Raw genomic sequence first — 19313 nt, forward strand, 5'->3', positions numbered from 1 at the left:
CGCTCAGGGCTCGGGAGCCGCCGGGATTGGAGGGACTGGAGAGATCTGGAACCTGGGCCGAGAAGTTCCCTTCCAGGCACCGGGCTGAGTGCAAACGGGAAGAGCCAGCCCGCATCAGTTCAAGTCAGGCACACGCGAGGGGCAGCCCCGAGCACCTTCCCAGAAGGCCCTGCGCCGCCCGGGTCCTGACGGCCCGTCTGGTCTTCCGCCGCACGTGTCTTCGGAGCGATGCCGAAATCCAAGCGAGACAAGAAAGGTGGGCTCGGGGGACCTCGGTCTTGGGGGGCAACGGGGACACGGGTGAGACGCCGAGGAGATCCGGCGGCCAGGGAGGCGGGTTAGCATCGGAAAGTCACCGGGAGAGCTCCAGTCTTGGCCGGACCGACAGGCAGCTCCCGAGGCAGAATCTTGTATCCCAGGCTCGCCTCGAACTCGCCAGCAAGGATCGTCTTAGACTGCTGATCCTACTTTACGATTATTGGGATTACAGGCATGCACCAGTAAACCTGAACTATGCTGAGCTAGTCTTGGCAAGCACTACCAGCTGAGCACTGAGCTACATCCCCTGCCGCGCGTGTGCGTGTTTGAGACAGGATCTTACGGTGCAGCTCGCACTTACTGTGTACACCAGGCTACCTCATCCTCTCCGGAATGTAGGGGTTTTACAGGCATGCATCAGCGTACCTGGTTGTGGCTACTGCATTTTTTTTTTTGTTTTGTGTTTTTGTTTTTTTTTTTTTTTTAATGCTGGGGCCTTGAACTCTCCATCTTCTGCCTTGGCCCCAAATTCCAAACGGGGCCTTTGGACTGGCACTTTGGTGGGTATTAGAAAACAAGACAGCTAGCCGGGCGTTGGTGGCGCACGCCTTTAATCCCAGCACTCGGGAGGCAGAGACGGGTGGATCTCTGTGAGTTCGAGGCCAGCCTGGTCTACAAAGCGAGTTCCAGGACAGCTTCCAAGACAATACAGAGAAACCCTGTCTCGAAAAGCCAAAAAAACAAAACAAAAAAAAAAGAAAGAAAGAAAAAGAAAACCTGTTTAGTCAGTTTGGGGGGGGGGGGGTGTCTCAGTGGTGAGATGGCAAACCAAAAACCTGGAGAAAGGAAAGCAAGCGACCTGTACAGTTGTCTGAGAGAAGGTTGTTCTGAATAGAGAGACACAAAGTGAAAGGGGCCTGTGCTTGTCAAGGTGGCTGTAGTAAAGAGGATAAACAGGATTGAGGGGAAAGGATCTGATCTCTGGTGTGCCTTTACTTCTGGCTGTGTTGTTGGCCTGGAGACTATGAGGGCAGAGATGGAAGCATTAAGGCCAGTAGCCCCCTGGAGAACGCTGAGTTGAACCAGAATCCTAGCAGTGGAGAGTCTGGGAATGGCTGGTTCCATGTAGTTGTAAAGAGGGACTGAGCGGCAGGGCAGGGTAGATAAAAGGCCATGTCACCTGCTGGAGACACGCAGGGCTTTGTAGCTGAAGTTCTGGTATGTCCTTAGGAAGTCATTTGGTTTTGTGGAGGGAGCCCTGCTCAGACTTAGCAAATGCCAGGAGCTCTTTGGAAGGGGGACAAACTGGGCCTCAGTTACTTACTGGTAGAGGTTCTTGTGCCCCACCCCATCCCCACCATTGTGTCCTTGGGTGCAGATGCAGTCAACCCAAGGCACTAAGGGCAGATGGTTTGTGTTAGGAGGTGTGTTTGGGGACTTCTGGGTCCAGGAATGTTAGATAAGCAAGCCCTCTCCCAGCCTTGAATGCCAGAAATAACAGGGTCCATTGCCGCTTCCTTCACACTGGCTGAGTTCAGCCACACCTCCAAAGAAGGACGCAAAATTAATCTCTAAAGCATCCAGGTTCTTCACTCACCATCACCTCCTTTTCTTGATGTAGTTTCCTTGACAAAAACTGCCAAGAAAGGCTTGGAACTGAAGCAGAACCTGATAGAAGAGGTAAGCGCTTACTTACACTTTTACTTTTCTAGTGTGTGTTTGCTTGATAGGGTTGGGGTAGGACTGTTAGCAGTGTTTTAAAATCAGTAGCCGCAGAATTTCCCATCCAACCCCCCCTTTCTGCCACAGCTGCCGTTAAAACTGTTGGTGGTGGTGCCCACCTTTAATCCCAGCACTCGGGAGGCAGAGGCAAGCAGATCTCTTCGAGTTTGAGACCAGCCTGGTCTACAAGAGCTAGTTCCAGGACAGCCTCCAAAGCCACACAGAAACCCTGTCTTTGGGGGAGGGGGACCTGCCGTTCACGGTTTAAGCTCTGTGTACCTCCCACATCAGTAAATGCAATTTCCACAAAACCCTCCACCCCATCCCTGAAGCATCCCTGTGTCCCAGGACCAGGCAGTGCTTTGCTGTATTGTTCTCTGGGTAACGGAAGCTTATTAGTGCATTTGTAATGCTGCCCACTGTCAGAAGGCTGGAAGTCACCGGTATAGTGACTGTGGCCGTCCATCTGCAACTGACTTGCTAGCCCTATGCTGAGGTCCAGGGCAGTCCAGTCTCCTGGTGCATAAATTACCTGGAAGTGGAGCTTCACCACAGAGAAACTGCAGCCTGGGCAGGGCAGAGTGGATGAGGTGTCTCTCCTTGTTTATCAAAACAGTGAGGCTCCTTGTGATTTGACTTAGCAGGGGCCTTTGCACAGTAGGCATACACTTCTAGAATAACTGTAAGTACACAAAGGAAAACATTGGTCATGGAAGAACATGTGGTATGCTCACCTTCTCCTGTGGTGGGTGACCTTGTTGTCAGTCATGTTGGTAAATGACCAGATTAAAGGCCTATAAGTGATTCTCTAGCATGAGGCCAGAGTTGCTCGACCCATGCTGCCCCTTCAGCTCCAGAACCTCATGAATTGTCCCACAGCTTCGGAAATGTGTGGACACATACAAGTACCTCTTCATCTTTTCTGTGGCCAACATGAGGAACAGCAAGCTGAAGGACATCAGGAATGCCTGGAAGCATAGCCGGTGAGCAGGCACTGGGAGGAGGACACGCCCCCGGGCGCGCACACACACACACACACACACCCGCGCTGGGCTGCCCCGCCCCATCACAGCACAGTAGCACGGCTGACCCTTTGGGTCTGCAGCTCACTTGATGGAGGGCACCATTTATGTTAGAGATGGGCTTTCCCTGAGCTGCCGGGCGACAGGATTTGGTGGTCCCTAGGGATATTTGACTACAATGTCATTATGTGCATCCACAGGCTGGCCCCAAAGCAGATGGGTGGCAGTACTTGGGTGGGTGGTTCGGGAGTCAGTCTACCAGCTCTACTAAGCACTGTTACACATGGCTCTCCCAACAGCAAGACATGATGGATGGTCTGTGATGCTTGCAGTGAGCTGACTCAAACTGTTAGCAAGGATAAAAACAAGAATCCTGGGGACACGTGGTGGGTGGCCCAGTGGGCAGATCCTCTGGCAAAATCTGATTCTGGGCTCCATGGACTCCTAGGGACTGGCTCACGCTCCCTTTCTCCACAGGATGTTCTTTGGCAAAAACAAGGTGATGATGGTGGCCTTAGGTCGAAGCCCATCTGACGAATACAAAGACAACCTGCATCAGGTAGGTCACTGGCCCTCTCTGAGTGGGGCTCAAGCTCTGCTGCCTCCTCTGCTGCTCTTCCCCTTTGCTATGTAACTCTGTGGGTCCAGGACAGCTGCGCTCAGCGTAAATCTGTGTGAATCTGCAGACCCGTGGGGTTCTTCCCCTTCTGTCCTTCTCTCCTGCCTTCTAGGAGTTCTGCTAACCAGGAAAGGTGTTACATGATAACCCGGTGTCCCCTGTGCAGAAAGGGGCCCTTAGTGAAGGAGCAGTGATAGCCACTTTCATTTTTCAGGTCAGCAAGAAGTTGAGAGGTGAAGTTGGGCTCCTTTTTACCAACCGCACGAAGGAGGAGGTGAACGAGTGAGTGTCTCTGAGGGATGCAGAGAGAAGTTGGGGGTCAGGGAAAGATGAAAAGGCCGTCCCGGTGGTAACATCCAGTTGGGGTTAGCTCCTGGAAGCCTCTGACTAACACTGGGGTTCTGTAACCAGGGTTGTCTCATTCTCTCTGGCATAGTCCTCCCCGCTGGCTGCAGGTCCACAGCCAAGATGGACAAGGGCAGGAGGCCCCACATCTCTGGCACTCAAAGGAGGGCCAGACTTCACCCAAATGGTGTCACAGGAGGGAACTTTTCCCCACACCCTTCTCCTCCTCAGGTGGTTCACAAAGTATACAGAAATGGATTTTGCTCGAGCTGGGAACAAAGCGACTCTAACCGTGAGCCTGGATCCAGGGCCCCTGAAGCAGTTCCCTCACTCCATGGAGCCACAGCTGAGGCAGCTGGGCCTGCCCACTGCCCTCAAGAAAGGTGGTTGAGTGGGTGGGGAGGTGCTTAGGGCTAAGAGGAGTGGCTGCTGCTCCACAGGCACCAGCTATTCGCGTGGTACCACAGTCATACATGCAGGCAAAACAGCCCTCCACACTTAGAGAATAGCTTACAGAAAGTGAAGAGAGGAAGGAGGCGGGCGGTGATGGGGTAAGCCTTTAATCCCAGCACTCAGGAGGCAGAGGCAAGTGGAACTCTGAGTTTGAGGACAATCTGGTTTACAGTGTGAGTTCCAGAACAGATAAGGCTAAACAGAGAAACCCTGTCTCAAAAAAAAAAAAAAGGCGGAGATGGGGGAAGGAATGAGGGAGGTACGGGGAAGTCCAGAAGGAAAAGGAGCTCAGCACCACCCTCCCCCAGGCTCTCCCCTCTGCAGTTTCTCCTGGGAAGGCAGGCTGTGCACTCACCTCAAGGACATGGGGGAGGCAGCCACTGTCCCTGTGGGTGCTGAGCTGCAGGGAAGACGATCTGAGACAATGCTTGCTGGCACTGAGCGCTAGCGGCAGGTGCCACGTGAGCCTCTGCTGGAGTAACCTGAGGCTGCCCTCCCACAGGTGTGGTGACCCTGCTATCTGACTACGAAGTGTGCAAGGAGGGCGATGTGCTGACCCCAGAACAGGCCCGCGTCTTGGTGAGTGTGGGCCTGCAGCCTGGGGAGAGGCCTATCTCATTACCCTTCTGCTAGAACGTGGCTCACGGCCGCTCCTCCTCACTCTGCTTTCTCCACCTATCACAGAAGCTTTTTGGGTATGAGATGGCTGAATTCAAAGTGACCATCAAATACATGTGGGATGCCCAGTCGGGAAGCTTCCAGCAGATGGACGATGACCTGCCTGAGAGCGCCCCTGAGTCTGAGGGAGACTCTGAGGAAGAGGATGACAGCTGACTCTAGGACATGGGACTAAGGCCTTCCAGCAACTTCTGCCTCTCCAGTGGACCACCAGGACTGCTGTCACCCCTCTGAAGACACCAGCTCTTTACTTTGCTATGGATAAAGACAATGGAGGTTGCTGGGGCAGGATTTGTAGACCAGGCTGGCCTCGAACTCACAGAGATCCACCTGCCTCTGCCTCCCAAGTGCTGGGATTAAAGGCGTGCGCCACCAACGCCCGGCCCCAGGATTTGTTTCTACAAAGAATAAACTTTGATCCACAGGGCTTTCCCTGTAGACAGCAAGAGACTTCCTAGGACATAGGCCTTCATTCAGCTTTGTGCTTCTGTTGGGGCCTGCACAGCCCAGCTCCTTGGCAGCACAACACTGCAGGTAGCCGACAGCAGCTCCCAGAATTGGATGTCTTCTCCAGCCCTTGCTTGGAATGGATTGGCTAAGGAAACTTCACTACCTAGGCAACTTCATCACTCGGGAAGGGAGGCAGAGACAGAAAGATTAAGAATTCAAAGTCCATCTTGGCTACCAAAGTCCTTGTCTAACTAAAGCAAATGGCTTGGTAGGAATGGATTGAGATTGAGGGCATAGGTCAATTGTTAACTCATCTTGCACGTGAAAGGTCCTTCAGTGTGAGGGAGAAAGGAAAGTGCCGGAACTGGTACCTCCTACCACTCTTTTACCTAAGTATTTACCAGAGTTTAGTCACAGTGATTCAGCAATTTATTCTTCTGGTTTTGTTATTCAAGGATATGAAAAGATATATTCATACAAAAACCCGTGTATACGTGTTTCTGATTTTAAAATTATATATATATGTATGTATGTACGTGTGTGTGAGAGAGAGAGAGAGAGAGAGAGAGAGAGAGAGAGAGAGAGAGAGAGAGAGAGAGAGAGAGAGAGAGAGAGAGAATATCCTGTATCTCTGGTTGCTGTCTTCAATGTACTATGCACTTCAGGTGGACCGCTTGTCTGCACTTACTAAGTGTTTGGATCACAATTTCACCAGGATTGTGTGGCCATGGAGCACTCTCCCAACTTAGTCACATCTTCAGCCATAAAGGACACTTTAGAGTTGTTCACTTGGAAGTGGCAGAATACAGAAACTACCCAAATGTCTCTCAGGGTGCCGTGGAAAAACATAAGACCCAGTTTTCATTTCCATGGCAGCTCATAGCACTCTGCAACTACAGTTCTAAAGGGTCCAGCACCCTCGTGTAATAAGACCCCAGACCTTAGCACAACTGACTCCATGATAGAAATACCATTCAGGCCACAAAACTCAGCATGGAGATAGCACTGTCTTCCAAAATGAAGACAAAGACCAAAGCCATCAGCTTTCATAATTCTGGGGAAGTCCCTATCTGTATTGACCTTACTTTCATCCTCTGTATTCTGTTTCTGGTTAACTGTCTTGTTCACTGATGCATTTCAAGCCAGGACATGTTTTTTGTTGTTGTTGTTGTTGTTTTTTTTTTTTTTTTTTTTTTTTTTGGTTTTTCGAGACAGGGTTTCTCTGTATTGTTTTGGAGACTGTCCTGGAACTCGCTCTGTAGACCAGGCTGGCCTCGAACTCACAGAGATCCGCCTGCCTCTGCCTCCCAAGTGCTGGGATTAAAGGTGTGCACCACCAACGCCCAGCCAGGACATGGTTTTTGTGCTTAAAATCTCACCCTGAGAAAGGCTCAGTACTACACTGCCATCTCAAGTACCTGGATTAGTCACTGGCTGACTAATGGAGACTTTCTATTGGCTTAAACCCATGTATGACCAATCTTTTCTTGTGGGTACCCACAGCACTCTAACACCAGAATCCTCTGGGAAAAGAGGGCATAATGTTGGTTGATGGAACTGTAGTTTGATTATGAGGGGACTCAAGCCTGTGCAACGTCAAAACTCTCAGAGTTCTACACTAAAATAAGTGACCTTGCTGGGTGTGATGTCCCATGTTTGAGGAAAAGAGTATTTCATGCTAGGGGGTAGCCTGGACTATGTAGTGAGTTCCAGTCCAGCCTGGGCTACAGTGTGAGACCATACTTCCAAACCAGAAGAAAAATCCTATGTGCAAACAGATACACAAATTGCCAGTGACCACCAGGACTGCTGTCACCCTCTGGAGGATCAGCTCTTTATTTTGCTGTGGATAAAGACAAGTTTGGTCTACCGTTTCCCTGTAGACAACAAGACACTTGCTAGGACACAGGCCTTCAGCTTTGTGTTCTGTTCGGGGCCTGCCCAACGCAACTCCTTGGCAGCACAACACTGCAGGTAGCTGACAGCAGTTCCCAGAGTTGGGTGTCCTCTCCAGACCTTGTCTGGAATGGATTTGCTGAGGACAACTGCATCACTTACACTTAAACATGCACACACAGAGAAACCACAGCTAAGACTGACGTAGCAGAAGGAACTGTCCCTAAGGCAGGGGAAAGCCACTGCTGGAGTTGGAAGCAAGTACTTTTTGAATCAGATTCCCATAGTGTAGCACAGGCTGGTCTTAAACTTGCAGCAATCCTCCGGCCTCTGATCCTCAAGTGCTAGGGTTGGTCCTGTGTGCTGCCTAGCTGTGTCCCACAGAGGGGAAAGCTGTAATTCAGTGGTGAAGCATGTGCATGCCATGCTTCAGGCCCAGGTTCCCTCCCTAGCAGCACAGACACTGGTGCAAGTTGTTGGGCCTGTGACCACTCCAGATCCCCTGACCTCTGCCCCAAGGCTTGAAAGTGCAGAGACCACCAAGACTGAATAGATAGGCCTTGGGTCTTCACAGTCATGAACATAAAATCCCAGGACAGGCCAGTGTGCTCATTCCTGTAATCCCAGCACCTCAGGAAGCTGAGGTAGGATTGAAAGTTAGAGGCCAAGCCATACATGATGACACACACCTTTAGTCCAATGCCTGGTGACAAAGAGGCAGGTGAATCTCTGAATTGAAGCCAGCCTGGTCTACAAAGCTAGTTCCAAGCCAGTCATGGTCTACATAACTAGTTCAAAGCCAGCTATGCCTTCATAGAACCTATCTTAAATATATATTTCAAAAAATACAGTTTTGAGCTGGGCGGTGGTGGCTCACGCCTTTAATCCCAGCGCTCGGGAGGCAGAGGCAGGAGGATCTCTGTGAGTTTGAGGCCAGCCTGGTCCTCAAGAGCTAGTTCCAGGACAGCCTCCAAAACCACAGAGAAACCCTGTCTCAAAAAAACAAAAATAAAAAATAAATAATAAAAATAACAGTTTTGATACCAGTCTATACTATGAGGCTGAAAATGCTAGGCATGGTGTGTAGACACCAACCTTGGGAGCTACAGACAAGGAGACCTGCTAAGCAGCAGATCCAAGGTCAGCTTAGTATACAAGGTCCGCATCTCAAAACCAAGACCAGTTAGATGGCTGAGCAGGTAGAAGCTGTGGAATATTCCTTCACACGGTGTCAATGTATGTAGCTGTGGTTGCTTTAATAAAGAAGGTGACTGGTCAATAGCTGGACAGGTTAAGTTTAGGCAGGAGAACCAGACTAAGGACCTTGGGAATAAGGGCAGAGTCAGAGGAGTCATCAGCCAGACACTGAAAGGAAACAGGAGGTGCGAGAAGAGAGGTAACACCACGGGGCAGAATGCAGATAAACAGAAATGGGTTAATGCCAGTGGCTATGTCAGAGGAGGTGGACAGGCAAGGCCACCAGACCACAGACTCCAGAATGTGTTTGGCTGCTGCTGTGCCTTCACATATTTGCCTCGGCCTTGTTTCTCTGGTATCTGCTGTGGTGTGAATGGGTGTGGTGAGATCCCACTGCCTGTAATGTAGTGTGTTCATCTCATGGAAACATCCTGTTCTACTCGGCATTTCTATCTTTGGATGATTTTGAAGATGATTTCTTCTTTTTTTTTTTTTTTAATGGTTTTTCGAGACAGGGTTTCTCTGTGGCTTTGGAGGCTGTCCTGGAACTCGCTCGGTAGACCAGGCTGGTCTTGAACTCACAGAGATCCGCCTGCCTCTGCCTCCCGAGTACTGGGATTAAAGGCGTGCGCCACCAACGCCCGGCTGAAGATGATTTCTTCTTAAGCTGGCCTGTCTAATTGATAATAGTTTTTGATGATAAAAAATGAATACAAGAAAGTGCTACACAAGTCAGGCCTATATAAGTTTCACCTAAGAAGTTGCATAGGTCATAGTTCAAATTAATGATTAAGGAAAACAATTGAGTCCCCAGGAACCAGGCTGGCTCAGATTCTTTTAATTTTAATATTGGGAGATGTGAGCCGGGCGTTGGTGGCACACGCCTTTAATCCCAGCACTTGGGAGGCAGAGGCAGGCGGATCTCTGTGAGTTCGAGGCCAGGCTGGACCGACAGCCTCCAAAACAGAGAAACCCTGTCTCATAAAACCAAAAAAATATATATATATATATTGGGAGATGTGTTCACAGGTTCAGAGTGTATATAGCTTTGTTAGCAAATAGCTTTGAGGTAAAAATCCCAAGAAGACAGTCAAAAGGCACATAGTTGAATGAGGACTGATTAAGGCCAGGGAACAAATACACAGTGCCCAATAGCTGATGTACTTTCCTTTCTAGGATTGGGTAGTGATCAAACATGATGACTAATTCCTTGTTCCCATTCTTGCCCTCAATCTTCTGATATAAAAAACAATTACTAAGTTGGTATGCACCCTAAAGATTTAAAGTGGAGCTAACTGATTCTTTGTCATATATAAAAGTTTAGGATAGATTCCTCTTTTTTTGTTTGTTTTTGTTTTTCGAGGCAGGGTTTCTCTGTATTGTTTTGGAGCCTGAAAAGATTTGTTTGTTTATTATGCATACAGTGTTTGGCCTGCACACCAGAAGAGGGCACCAGATCTCATTATAGATGGTTGTGAGCCACCATGTGGTTACTGGGAATTGAACTCAGGACCTCTGGAAGAACAGCCAGTGCTCTTAGCCTCTGAGCCATCTCTCCATCCCTCAACGATAGATTCCTTATAAGATTACCTTTCAAGATAACTAACAAAGACATTAGTCTTTTTGGAAACAAAAAATGTAGCCTGCCAGTAAAAGAATATCTTCCTTATTTGCACACTGTTAAGCTATGCCAAGTTGCTTGGGTATGAATGTACATGGGTTCTTGGAATAATTTCTTTTCCACCTGTAATATGTAAAATATTTAACGATGTAATGGATATGGAAAGCATGCTGTTTTCATTGTCATCATTCACTTGAAAGATAGGATGTACCGGGCGTTGGTGGCGCACGCCTTTAATCCCAGCACTCGGGAGGCAGAGGCAGGCGGATCTCTGTGAGTTCGAGGCCAGCCTGGTCTACAAGACCTAGTTCCAGGACAGCCTCCAAAGCCACAGAGAAACCCTGTCTCGGAAAAAAAAAAAAAAAAGAAAGATAGGATGTAACCATGTAACCATGTTGTAGTTTTTATGTTGCCTGAAAGATTTTGCTGGAGCATATATGCTGCCAGAAAAAGAATAGAGTTAAAATGAGTTAAAAGGAAAACATCAAAATGAGAGTTGAAAACAACAAGAATGAAAGGATCAGAAAGGAATTAGAAGGAAAACATCAAGAATAAAGATAGAGATAACAGGAAAACATCAAGAATTAGAGAAGGAAATCACCAGGAAAATAAAGAACAGAGAATGTAACAGAAAAAGAAAAGCTCTGAAAGAAACCGCCAAGAGATCAAGTGTCTTTTTTCCCTAACTCCCTCGGATAAAGAGTAACAGTGCACTGACTCTGTAGATTCCCTTTGAGTCCTGCATTGCAGGAGGCAGGTCCCCAGGCAGCCATGGGTTAATTTAAGTTGTAAGAGCTAGTTAGCAATGTGCCAGAGCTATCAGATGAGCATTTATAATTAAAATTAAGTCTCTGTATCGGTTATTTGGGACCTGGCAAGGCGGGACAGAAAGTTTGCCTACAAGAAGCAATTGCTACCACACAGTCTGACAAAACAGTTCTCAATATTCACCGCCCTTCCTGCCAATCTTTGGGCTACAGCATCAGATTCAGCAGAGCTCTGGGATGGTGAGGAGGGGCTGCGGTAACCAGCTGCAGGTGCGGTGGGTGCTAGGTACAGGGGGTTAGGGGTGCTGGTAGGTGCCCGGGCAGCCAGGCTAGCACAGTGGACACAGGAGTCCCAGCGGGCTGCTTCTGCACTGCAGCACAGGCTGGGCTGAGAGCGTCTGCAGCTGCTCCGTGTAGCCAGAGCTGAGTGTGAGGTGTCTGCAGCAGAAGCCCCAGCCCCGGTGGGAGCAGGTGACAGAGAGGGTGTCAAAGTGGCTCAGCTGACAAGGCTGTGGCCCTGGGAGGGGTGCAAGGAGAGCCTGCAACCCATGGGGCAAGGAAGCAAACTTACTTCATGGGAGAAAGCAAAGGGGAGAATGGGGAAAGGGGGAGAATGGGGACCATCTGATTAACAGAGCTGGCTGCAGCCTGCAGCTCAGCCAGCTGCAAAGCCAGCAGTGAGGGGCTGCTTCCGTGTCTCCTGCCCCTCTATGAATGCCAGATGAAGAGTTTATCTCAATTTTTTATTATTAATTAACACACGGGAGTCAAGCATCAGGACAAAAACCTAACTGATCAGAGAAGGAGCAGAAAATAGACCAGCGACCTTTGTTTCTCCTTTCCCTGATCCAAAAGCCTGAGAATCTTTCTAAAGCCCTCCCTACCACGTCCTGTGTCTCTCTATATGTATTTAGGATCCTCCAATACCCCTATGGTTAATTCAGGTCAACTAGTCACTAACTCCACCCCCTTGCTACACTTTGTAAACAGTGTCACTGAGCAACCAAATAGCCCACAACACTTGGGGATCTGATTTGACCCAGGCCAGTGCCTGGCCTCCTGCTGTGTTGAACTGAGCTTCCTGTTGCCTGTATGCTGTATGCAGGATGGTTGTGGAAATTACATAGGCTGCAAGCATGCTATCTGGTGTTGCAGGTGAATGATGAGACTTCAATTGGGGCAGACAGCTGCTGCCTACAGCTGTAAGACTCCATGGTGGAAAGTGCCTGAAGGAACTTCGAGGTTTTTGTGACCAGCTCTGGGCTACCACCAAGCCCCTCTAATAGAGGGCAGGCCTCCTGGGAGCTCTGCCCTGAAGACCTGATCCTTCCTATCCCCTCCACTGGGCCCTCGGAAGGAAGCAAGCCACAGACTTTCAAAATAATAAGGCCACTGGGTCTGAATACAGCCTAGGCTACAGCCATGACAGGTGACAGTTTTATTCAACAGGAGGTACTGGGCCAGAGTTCAGCTATCACAGTGATGTCACGTGGGTGTACAGCAAGGCAATAGAAAGAAACAAGCCAACACACACACACACACACACACACACACACACACACACACACACACAAAACCATCAGGGATCTTGATGAGAAGGGAAAGACCAGCTGAATCAGGTCAAGGCCCAGACTGGCCAGGGTAGAGCACAGAGTGGCAGGCAGTGACCTCTACTCCTCCTCAAATCAGATCCAGCTCAGCGGAAGTAGTTGGGACAATCATGGGCAACCAGGTTCCAGGCTTGGTCAAAGGCCTCCACGACAGCCGGCTCCAGGGGCCCTTCCTCAACCAAGGCCAAATTCTGCTCCAGCTGCTCCAGACTGGACATGCCCAGGATGACTGCGTCCCCATGGTCGCCCTGCAAGGAGATACAGATTCCAGTACACATCTGCCACCCCGTGACTCCCATCACCCACCCCTTCCAGCCCATCGCTTGCTAAGGTTTGGGATCTGTTTTCACTTAAGTGTTGCTTCTAGGAGAAATGACTACTGCCTCCAAGCAACCAAGGTGCTCCAGACTCCTCTACCCTGCAGGACAGTTTGGGAAGCACTTAGCTTCCTGCCTGTCATTTACCAGGGCTACAGGGACAGCATTATCCCAGGATGCCCAACTGGAGAAAGGGGTTAAAGAGAGGAAGTGGGGACAGCAGGCTGAGAAAGATGCTCCCAGGGACACAGAATTGAATTCTCACTCCAGTGAGTGCTGGAAGGGATGAGGTAAATACTCTATTTGTAAATCTACTTTTCAGAATCAAATCTATGCTCATTTCCTACAACATGGAGCTGTGGGACTTTAGCAAGTAAACTGGTCATCATATGGAGAACCAGTTTCTCCATATGGAAATTGAGGTCATTAGAACTGGAGGGATGGTTAACCATTAGAAGCAGTTTCAGCTTTTGAAGAGGACCCAGATTCTGTTTTCAATCCCATAAGTTACTGGCTCACAACTCCCTGTAACTACAATTCAAGGGGATGTGCCACCCTCCTCTGCCTTCTGCTGACACTACATGTACATGGTGCCCACCAGTCCAATCCCTCATACAGACAAGATAAAATAAGTAGACCTTTCAGAAAAATAAAACCAAGATGACTAGACTTCATATGACCGCTGTAACACAGTGAGGTAAGCTAGCACTACCTACCATCGGCCAACACCCTGGGAGCAGCTGGCCAGGGAAGATGTAGTCTCATTAGAAGCACACTACCATGTCCAGGCCTCCCTTCCCCCATCCCACTTCCCAGCAGAGGCTGGGCGGGCAGGACCTGCTGGGCTACCTTGAGCTGTGAGTGATGGTATATCCATCTCAGGGTGGCCGAGGTCATGCTAGGGGTGTTGCTGCCATAACTGGACTTCAGTGCCGTCTCCACCAGGCCGATGCCCTTGAAGTGTTCCTCCTTCCAGTAGCTGAATGGGTAGGACGGTGACATGGAGGTCAGTATATTGGGGTCACTAGAGTGTGACCTAACCCCTGAATCCCTGAGGTGGCCTCTGTCCTCAGACAGATCTCTGCACCTTCAGCATCAGAACACACAGGTCTCCAGGCCCCTTGCCATGTCAGTGAGGGACACTAGGATAAGAATCTGGTATTTTAAATACTTGTCAAACATCACCAATACAACTCCCTAAATGAGGACTCTCAGCTGCCATGGCACCACATTTGTGAGCCCTGGGCCACAGAGAAGCCTGGGCGAAGCCCTGGGCACCAGTGCAGCTTCTCTGGTCTTGGCTGTGGAGCCTCCATTGCTTGCTCTCTCATCTACTTTCTGAGGGAGGGAAACGCTTTGCCTGCAACCTGTCTCAGTGACCTCACCGGGGTTAGGACCCATTGGGCTGCATTAACTAAAGAACTTCTTACCCAGACACAGCCCCCACCACCGCTCACCGGTCCATGTACAACTGAGAAAACTTATTCCCAAAGAAGCGGCTCTCAGGCTGCTTTCCATCCTTGTCCTGGTATTTATATCTGCCAGTCAGCAGGCCTCCTGCAGGAAGACAGCAGTCAGACCCTGGCCAGGACTCCTCCCACAGACAGCCAAGTGGCTCCCTTCTAGGAACCAGAGAACAGGGGGCAAACTGAAGGAGGGGACACAGGTACCCCTTCTCTAAGCTCCCCACTTACTAGGGCCTGATTGAGTACCCACCAGAGCATTCACAGGCAAACATAGGCCAGGCATGCCCACCCATCCACCCACCCACCCACCGGCCCGGTCCTCATGGCAGCCCATACCAGCCAAAGGGTTGAATGCATAGAATCTCAATCCAAAGTTTCTGAGGCAGGGGAAGAGCTCTTTTTCCACTTGTCGGGTGGTGGCGTTGTACATGCCCTTTGGGGGAGATTGTCAGAAAGAGCGACATGTAAAGGAACCCAAAACATACCTTCATATGTCCATTAATTTAGCCCTTTACAAAGCTACATCTTCCAGTCAGGGCATACACATAGTGCCGGTGACAGTGGTCATGGTTATTCCCAAAGTCCCAGGATCAACGGATCCTTGGACCCAAACATTCCATGGTCCTGGCACACAGATTCCTCTCACCTGGTACACAGTTGGCACGATCCAGCCATTTTTCTTGCAGAGGGTACAGATCTCAGCCACCTCCCAGGAGGCATAGTTGGACAGGCCAAGCTCCACAAACTTGCCCTGCAGGGGAGAGACTCCATCATAGTCCAGCTCAGTCCAGGGGACCAGGAAGGGGAGACTGACTGGGTGGGGAGCCTGGAGTGAGGTCTGTGTCCAGCCCTGCTGTGTGTCCCCAACACTCACTTTCCAGGCAGGGGTGAGGTGCAAAGGTCAGAGAGCATCTCCCCAAGCTCAGGGGCCACCCTCACCTCCTGATGCAGCTGGTGGCAGGTCTGCAGCGTCTCCTCGATAGGGGTGCTGTGGTCTGGCATGTGTAAGTAGAAGAGGTCCACCCGGGGACACTGCAGCCTCTTCAGGGATGTCTCAAGTTGGAACCTCACATCATCAGGTTTCAATGACCTCCCAAACAGTGGACAAGCCTTGGTGGCAATTTTCACTTTTCAGGGAGAAGAATCCAAGTTTAAGCCACTTCATCAAACAGAGTCTCTATTGTAACAGTTAAGGAACAGAACTGAGTACGACATGGTGGTACATGCCTCCCATCCCAAGCCTGGAGAGATGGAGGAAGGAATGAGTTCAGGGTCATCTTTGCCTACCTTGTACAAACCTAGGCCTATATCAAAAAGCAAAGCAGGGGAAAGGAGGAAGGGTTAGAGTATGAGGCGGAGGGAGAGAGAAAAATAAGTACTTTACAGACAGACAAAGGCAGAGATTTATTTGAATTCAGATTTCAGCTCTGCCTTTAGTAGCTGTGGCCCTGGCCAAATGCACCACTCCTCCATGCTGCCAATAGCAATGGCCATGTGACTGATAAAGGCTTAACCAGGAGTACTGAGGGTTAACAGGCTTTTTTTGAGGGAGGCTGAGACAGGGTTTCTCTGTAACTTTGGAGGCTGTCCTGGAACTAGCTCTTGTAAACCAGGCTGGTTTCAAACTCACAGAGGTCCACCTACCGCTGCCTCCCGAGTGCTGGAATTAAAGGCGTGCGCCACCACTGCCTGGCTAGTTAACAGGCTTGACTGACAGCGGACATTCATGTGGTTGCTATCCTCCCTGTGACAACTATTTATAGGGCATCTGGATAGCCAAGGCTGGCACTGGGGCTCGTGGAGGCAGAGGATCCTGCCCTCATGGCCTTCGCAGAGTACAGGGCCCGTGTTGAATAGTGAGGCAGGGAAGAGCTTGGGTTCCACAGTGGGGCAGAGCAGGGGGGCAAGGGTGGGGATCATGAAAGTCCCTGAGACTGTCATCTGAGTGTCCATGGCAAGTGAGAGGCAGCAGACCAGGAACGGTGAGGTACTCATTCACAGGGAGGAGACTTTAAAACCACCAGCATCAAGTAAGTCCCTGGGTGGGAACCACACCTACCACTCCAGGTACCAGAGCACCAGGTCTGGGGAGAGGGACACAGGAAAAGAGAAAAGACAACAGACTAGAAGCAAAACGGCCCTGATAGCACCCCACATGGAGTCTTGAGTTTATACTAGGGGTTGTGAGGGGTCTCTAATGCTTTCAAGTCCAGATCTCCCTGGTCATCTTAAGATGGTTCTAAAGATGACCCTGAATGCAGTTGGGATGATGGGCAGATCTGATCACAGGATGACAAAAAGGCAGAAGGAACTAGGGATAGAGACAGGAGAGGCTTTGCTGAGGGCTTGTGAGAAGGAAAATCAGGGCCAGCCACAGACTCATTCCTCTCAGGAAACACAGGCTAGTGCTGGACTATCTGACAGAGCCCCTGCTTCTCTCCCTGCTCCTGCTGAGAGTTCAGTTGGATGGTGAGATGAAGGAAGGATGGATGGATAGATGGTTGGAGTGATAGGTGGATGTTCAATCAGTGGATAGACAGAGTGATGAAGAGATGATGGATGGATTGTCAGGTGTATGTATGGATGCATGTGTGGATGTATGGATGCATGTGTGGATGTATGGATGCATGTGTGGATGCATGCATGGATGTATGGATGCATGTGTGGATGTATGGATGCATGTATGGATGGATGGATGGATACATGTGTGAATGCATGTATGCATGTGGGGATGTATGGATGCATGTATGGATGGAGGTAATGATGGGTTGTTGCATGGATGGGCATAAAAAGAACTTTCCAGCCTTGAAAAGTCAGTTGAGCAGCCCAAGGGCAGTCACTGGAGCCCTTGACACTGAGGAATCACATACCTGGGACTTTTCCATTCTACCCCATTACTTGACCTTCCTGATGGGACAACAACTTCAGATCTGAGCCCAACCAGGCCTAAACTGAAACAGGGAAAGGAGGGAGGGGGTAAAAAGAGAAAAATCAACCAGAAGTCAGATGCAGGCTCTGGTGGCGGTAATGTGTAATGTTCCTAATGCCAGCGCTCTAGTAGCTGAGGTGGGAGCAGTCTAGCCTGAGCTACATGAAGATCCTAGGCTCAGCTGTGATGCAAAGAGAGATCCCTTCACAAAACACAAAAACAACACCTCATCCTTTCACAGGGAGGTAGGCGGGAGATCTGGAAACATAAGGCACTGATTGCACAGGTCACTTCTGTTCTGCAGCCCACTGTGCTGGGAATCCCTGAGCAACACTCCATAGTGGTGAGAGTGCAACGGAAGAGGAAGAGTTCTAGCCAGCATAGCAGCGGTCAGAGAAATTCAGCTCAGGACAGCTCCAGGTCCGGTCCCTTTGTGTGGCTACACTGGTTCCTATGGCTGCCACCCTGATGGAGCAGGAGACCCTGTGAAGCAACAGGCTCAGGATCTGCAGGATCCAGGGCCATTAGCAAAGGAGGAAGGAGGTTTCAGTCTACCATGTTGCTGAGCAGTGTCACAAAGGCAGGAGTCCTGTAAATCAGGTGCTTCCGGGGCACCTGCTGACAGCAACCCTGAGCCAAAGACCTGTTAGCCCCGTAGGTCCAGGCTAGACCAGAGTTAGGCACACAGTGTGAGGAAGATCATAGGCTACTTTTGTGGGAGAAGATGTGGAAGGAGACTGTCGAGTTGTGGAAAGCTAGACATGCCTGAAGAGTTTGCATGGCCGAACAGTTTCAGTTCTCAGAGCTCTTGGGTGGACAGGGGAGACGAGAGATCCAGAAGCCTGGTGTAGCTAATGCCAATCACGAGCAGGGGATAATAGGTGTGACAGTTACCTTTGCAGCCACTGCGGCCCAGCCCAAGCCCCAGGTTCCCCAGGATAGTCTCCGACTGGCCTTCAGCATACACGAAGGCTGTGTCTATCTCGGTGTGGCCGCGCCGCAGGAAGGCCTGCACCGAAGCGGCGCTAGAAGTCGGGTCCATGCGGCGCCCCATCTCCATTGCACCCAGCACAGTGGCGGGCCGAGCAGGCGACATGGTGGCTTTGGTAGAGGTGGCAGAAGGCGAAGGATTAGGAAGGGAGATATTCTGCAGCTCTAGCCTGCCCAAAGATAACCACAACTTTAATAGCTAGTGGTGGCCACGCCCATGGGGCTGAGCGAGCAGAGGCGGGGCGGAGTTGTTAAGACTGCTCACTGAGACTTCCTCAAATTTGGGCGCCCTCTGTACATTCCCTGCAGATATAGCACCCACCCTCGCCACCAGGAAGTATGTGGTAGGACCCCATGATCTAAGGTGCAGGTGAACACGAAGGCTGAAGGCTGGCACCTTCCCTATTCTCTCTGCTTCACTTCTGAGAGCTCTGGGTCTCTGACCCCTTCTGGGAATTTATGGGGTGGGTGACTTAGTGTCCTTAATCCCAGCACTCTACAGGCTGAGCAGGAGGATTGCCACGGTTTTAGTTTTGTTTATCTTTCTTTTTTTTAATTGGATTTAGTAAAGTAGAAACAAAAATTAAAGCTGATGTGTGGTCTTCACTTGTGGTAGTGCACTTGGGAAGGGAGTGGAGACAGGAAGATTAGGATTTCACAAAAGACCTCGTTAGAAATTAAAACAAATTGCTTGATAGATGAATTGAGGTTGAGGGCATAGGTCAGTTGTAAACTCTTCTTGCGTGTGGTGTGATAGGTCCTGCAAAGGTCGAAGAACAAAGAGAAGGACCGGAAATGGTACCTCCTACCAATCTTTCACCTAAGTGTTTATCATAGTTTAGTCACAATGATTCAGCAATTTATCCTTCTGGCTTTTTTTTTTTTTTTTTTTTTTTTGGTTTTTTTCAGACAGGGTTTCTCTGTGGCTTTGAAGGCTGTCCTGGAACTCACTCTGTAGACCAGGCTGGCCTCG

General features: G+C 50.0%; 2 protein-coding genes across 2 annotated transcripts; one reads left to right on the forward strand and one right to left on the reverse strand.

Annotated features, from left to right (window-relative positions):
- Positions 1–6: 6 nt before the first annotated feature.
- Positions 7–6030, forward strand: Mrto4 (MRT4 homolog, ribosome maturation factor). The gene is made up of 8 exons (XM_005081060.4): positions 7–256; positions 1880–1938; positions 2860–2963; positions 3480–3561; positions 3836–3903; positions 4198–4349; positions 4922–4998; positions 5104–6030. Exons 1-8 carry the CDS (start codon positions 229–231, stop codon positions 5251–5253), a joined length of 720 nt encoding a protein of 239 aa, XP_005081117.1. The 5' UTR covers positions 7–228; the 3' UTR covers positions 5254–6030.
- Positions 6031–12451: 6421 nt separating this feature from the next.
- Positions 12452–18564, reverse strand: LOC101836059 (aflatoxin B1 aldehyde reductase member 3). Its single transcript, XM_005081059.4, has 7 exons — positions 18245–18564; positions 15361–15548; positions 15068–15172; positions 14758–14854; positions 14413–14512; positions 13805–13934; positions 12452–12886 (listed from the first exon to the last, which is right to left on the reverse strand). Exons 1-7 carry the CDS (start codon positions 18444–18446, stop codon positions 12725–12727), a joined length of 984 nt encoding a protein of 327 aa, XP_005081116.1. The 5' UTR covers positions 18447–18564; the 3' UTR covers positions 12452–12724.
- Positions 18565–19313: the final 749 nt, after the last annotated feature.

The sequence above is a fragment of the Mesocricetus auratus genome, unplaced genomic scaffold, assembly GCF_017639785.1.
Source record: "Mesocricetus auratus isolate SY011 unplaced genomic scaffold, BCM_Maur_2.0 Super-Scaffold_100014, whole genome shotgun sequence".
Taxonomy (NCBI): domain Eukaryota; kingdom Metazoa; phylum Chordata; class Mammalia; order Rodentia; family Cricetidae; genus Mesocricetus; species Mesocricetus auratus.

Excerpts from the sequence above, each read along its gene's own strand:
- Mrto4 (XM_005081060.4), top strand. The coding sequence starts at position 229 with ATGCCGAAATCCAAGCGAGACAAGAAAG. Across the intron at positions 1,939-2,859 it reads AGCAGAACCTGATAGAAGAG|CTTCGGAAATGTGTGGACAC; the intron begins GTAAGCGCTTAC and ends ATTGTCCCACAG. Across the intron at positions 4,999-5,103 it reads CAGAACAGGCCCGCGTCTTG|AAGCTTTTTGGGTATGAGAT; the intron begins GTGAGTGTGGGC and ends CACCTATCACAG.
- LOC101836059 (XM_005081059.4), bottom strand. The coding sequence starts at position 18,446 with ATGTCGCCTGCTCGGCCCGCCACTGTGCTGGGTGCAATGGAGATGGGG. Across the intron at positions 15,173-15,360 it reads GCCACCAGCTGCATCAGGAG|GGCAAGTTTGTGGAGCTTGG; the intron begins GTGAGGGTGGCC and ends TCTCCCCTGCAG. Across the intron at positions 12,887-13,804 it reads ACCATCACTCACAGCTCAAG|GGCGACCATGGGGACGCAGT; the intron begins GTAGCCCAGCAG and ends ATCTCCTTGCAG.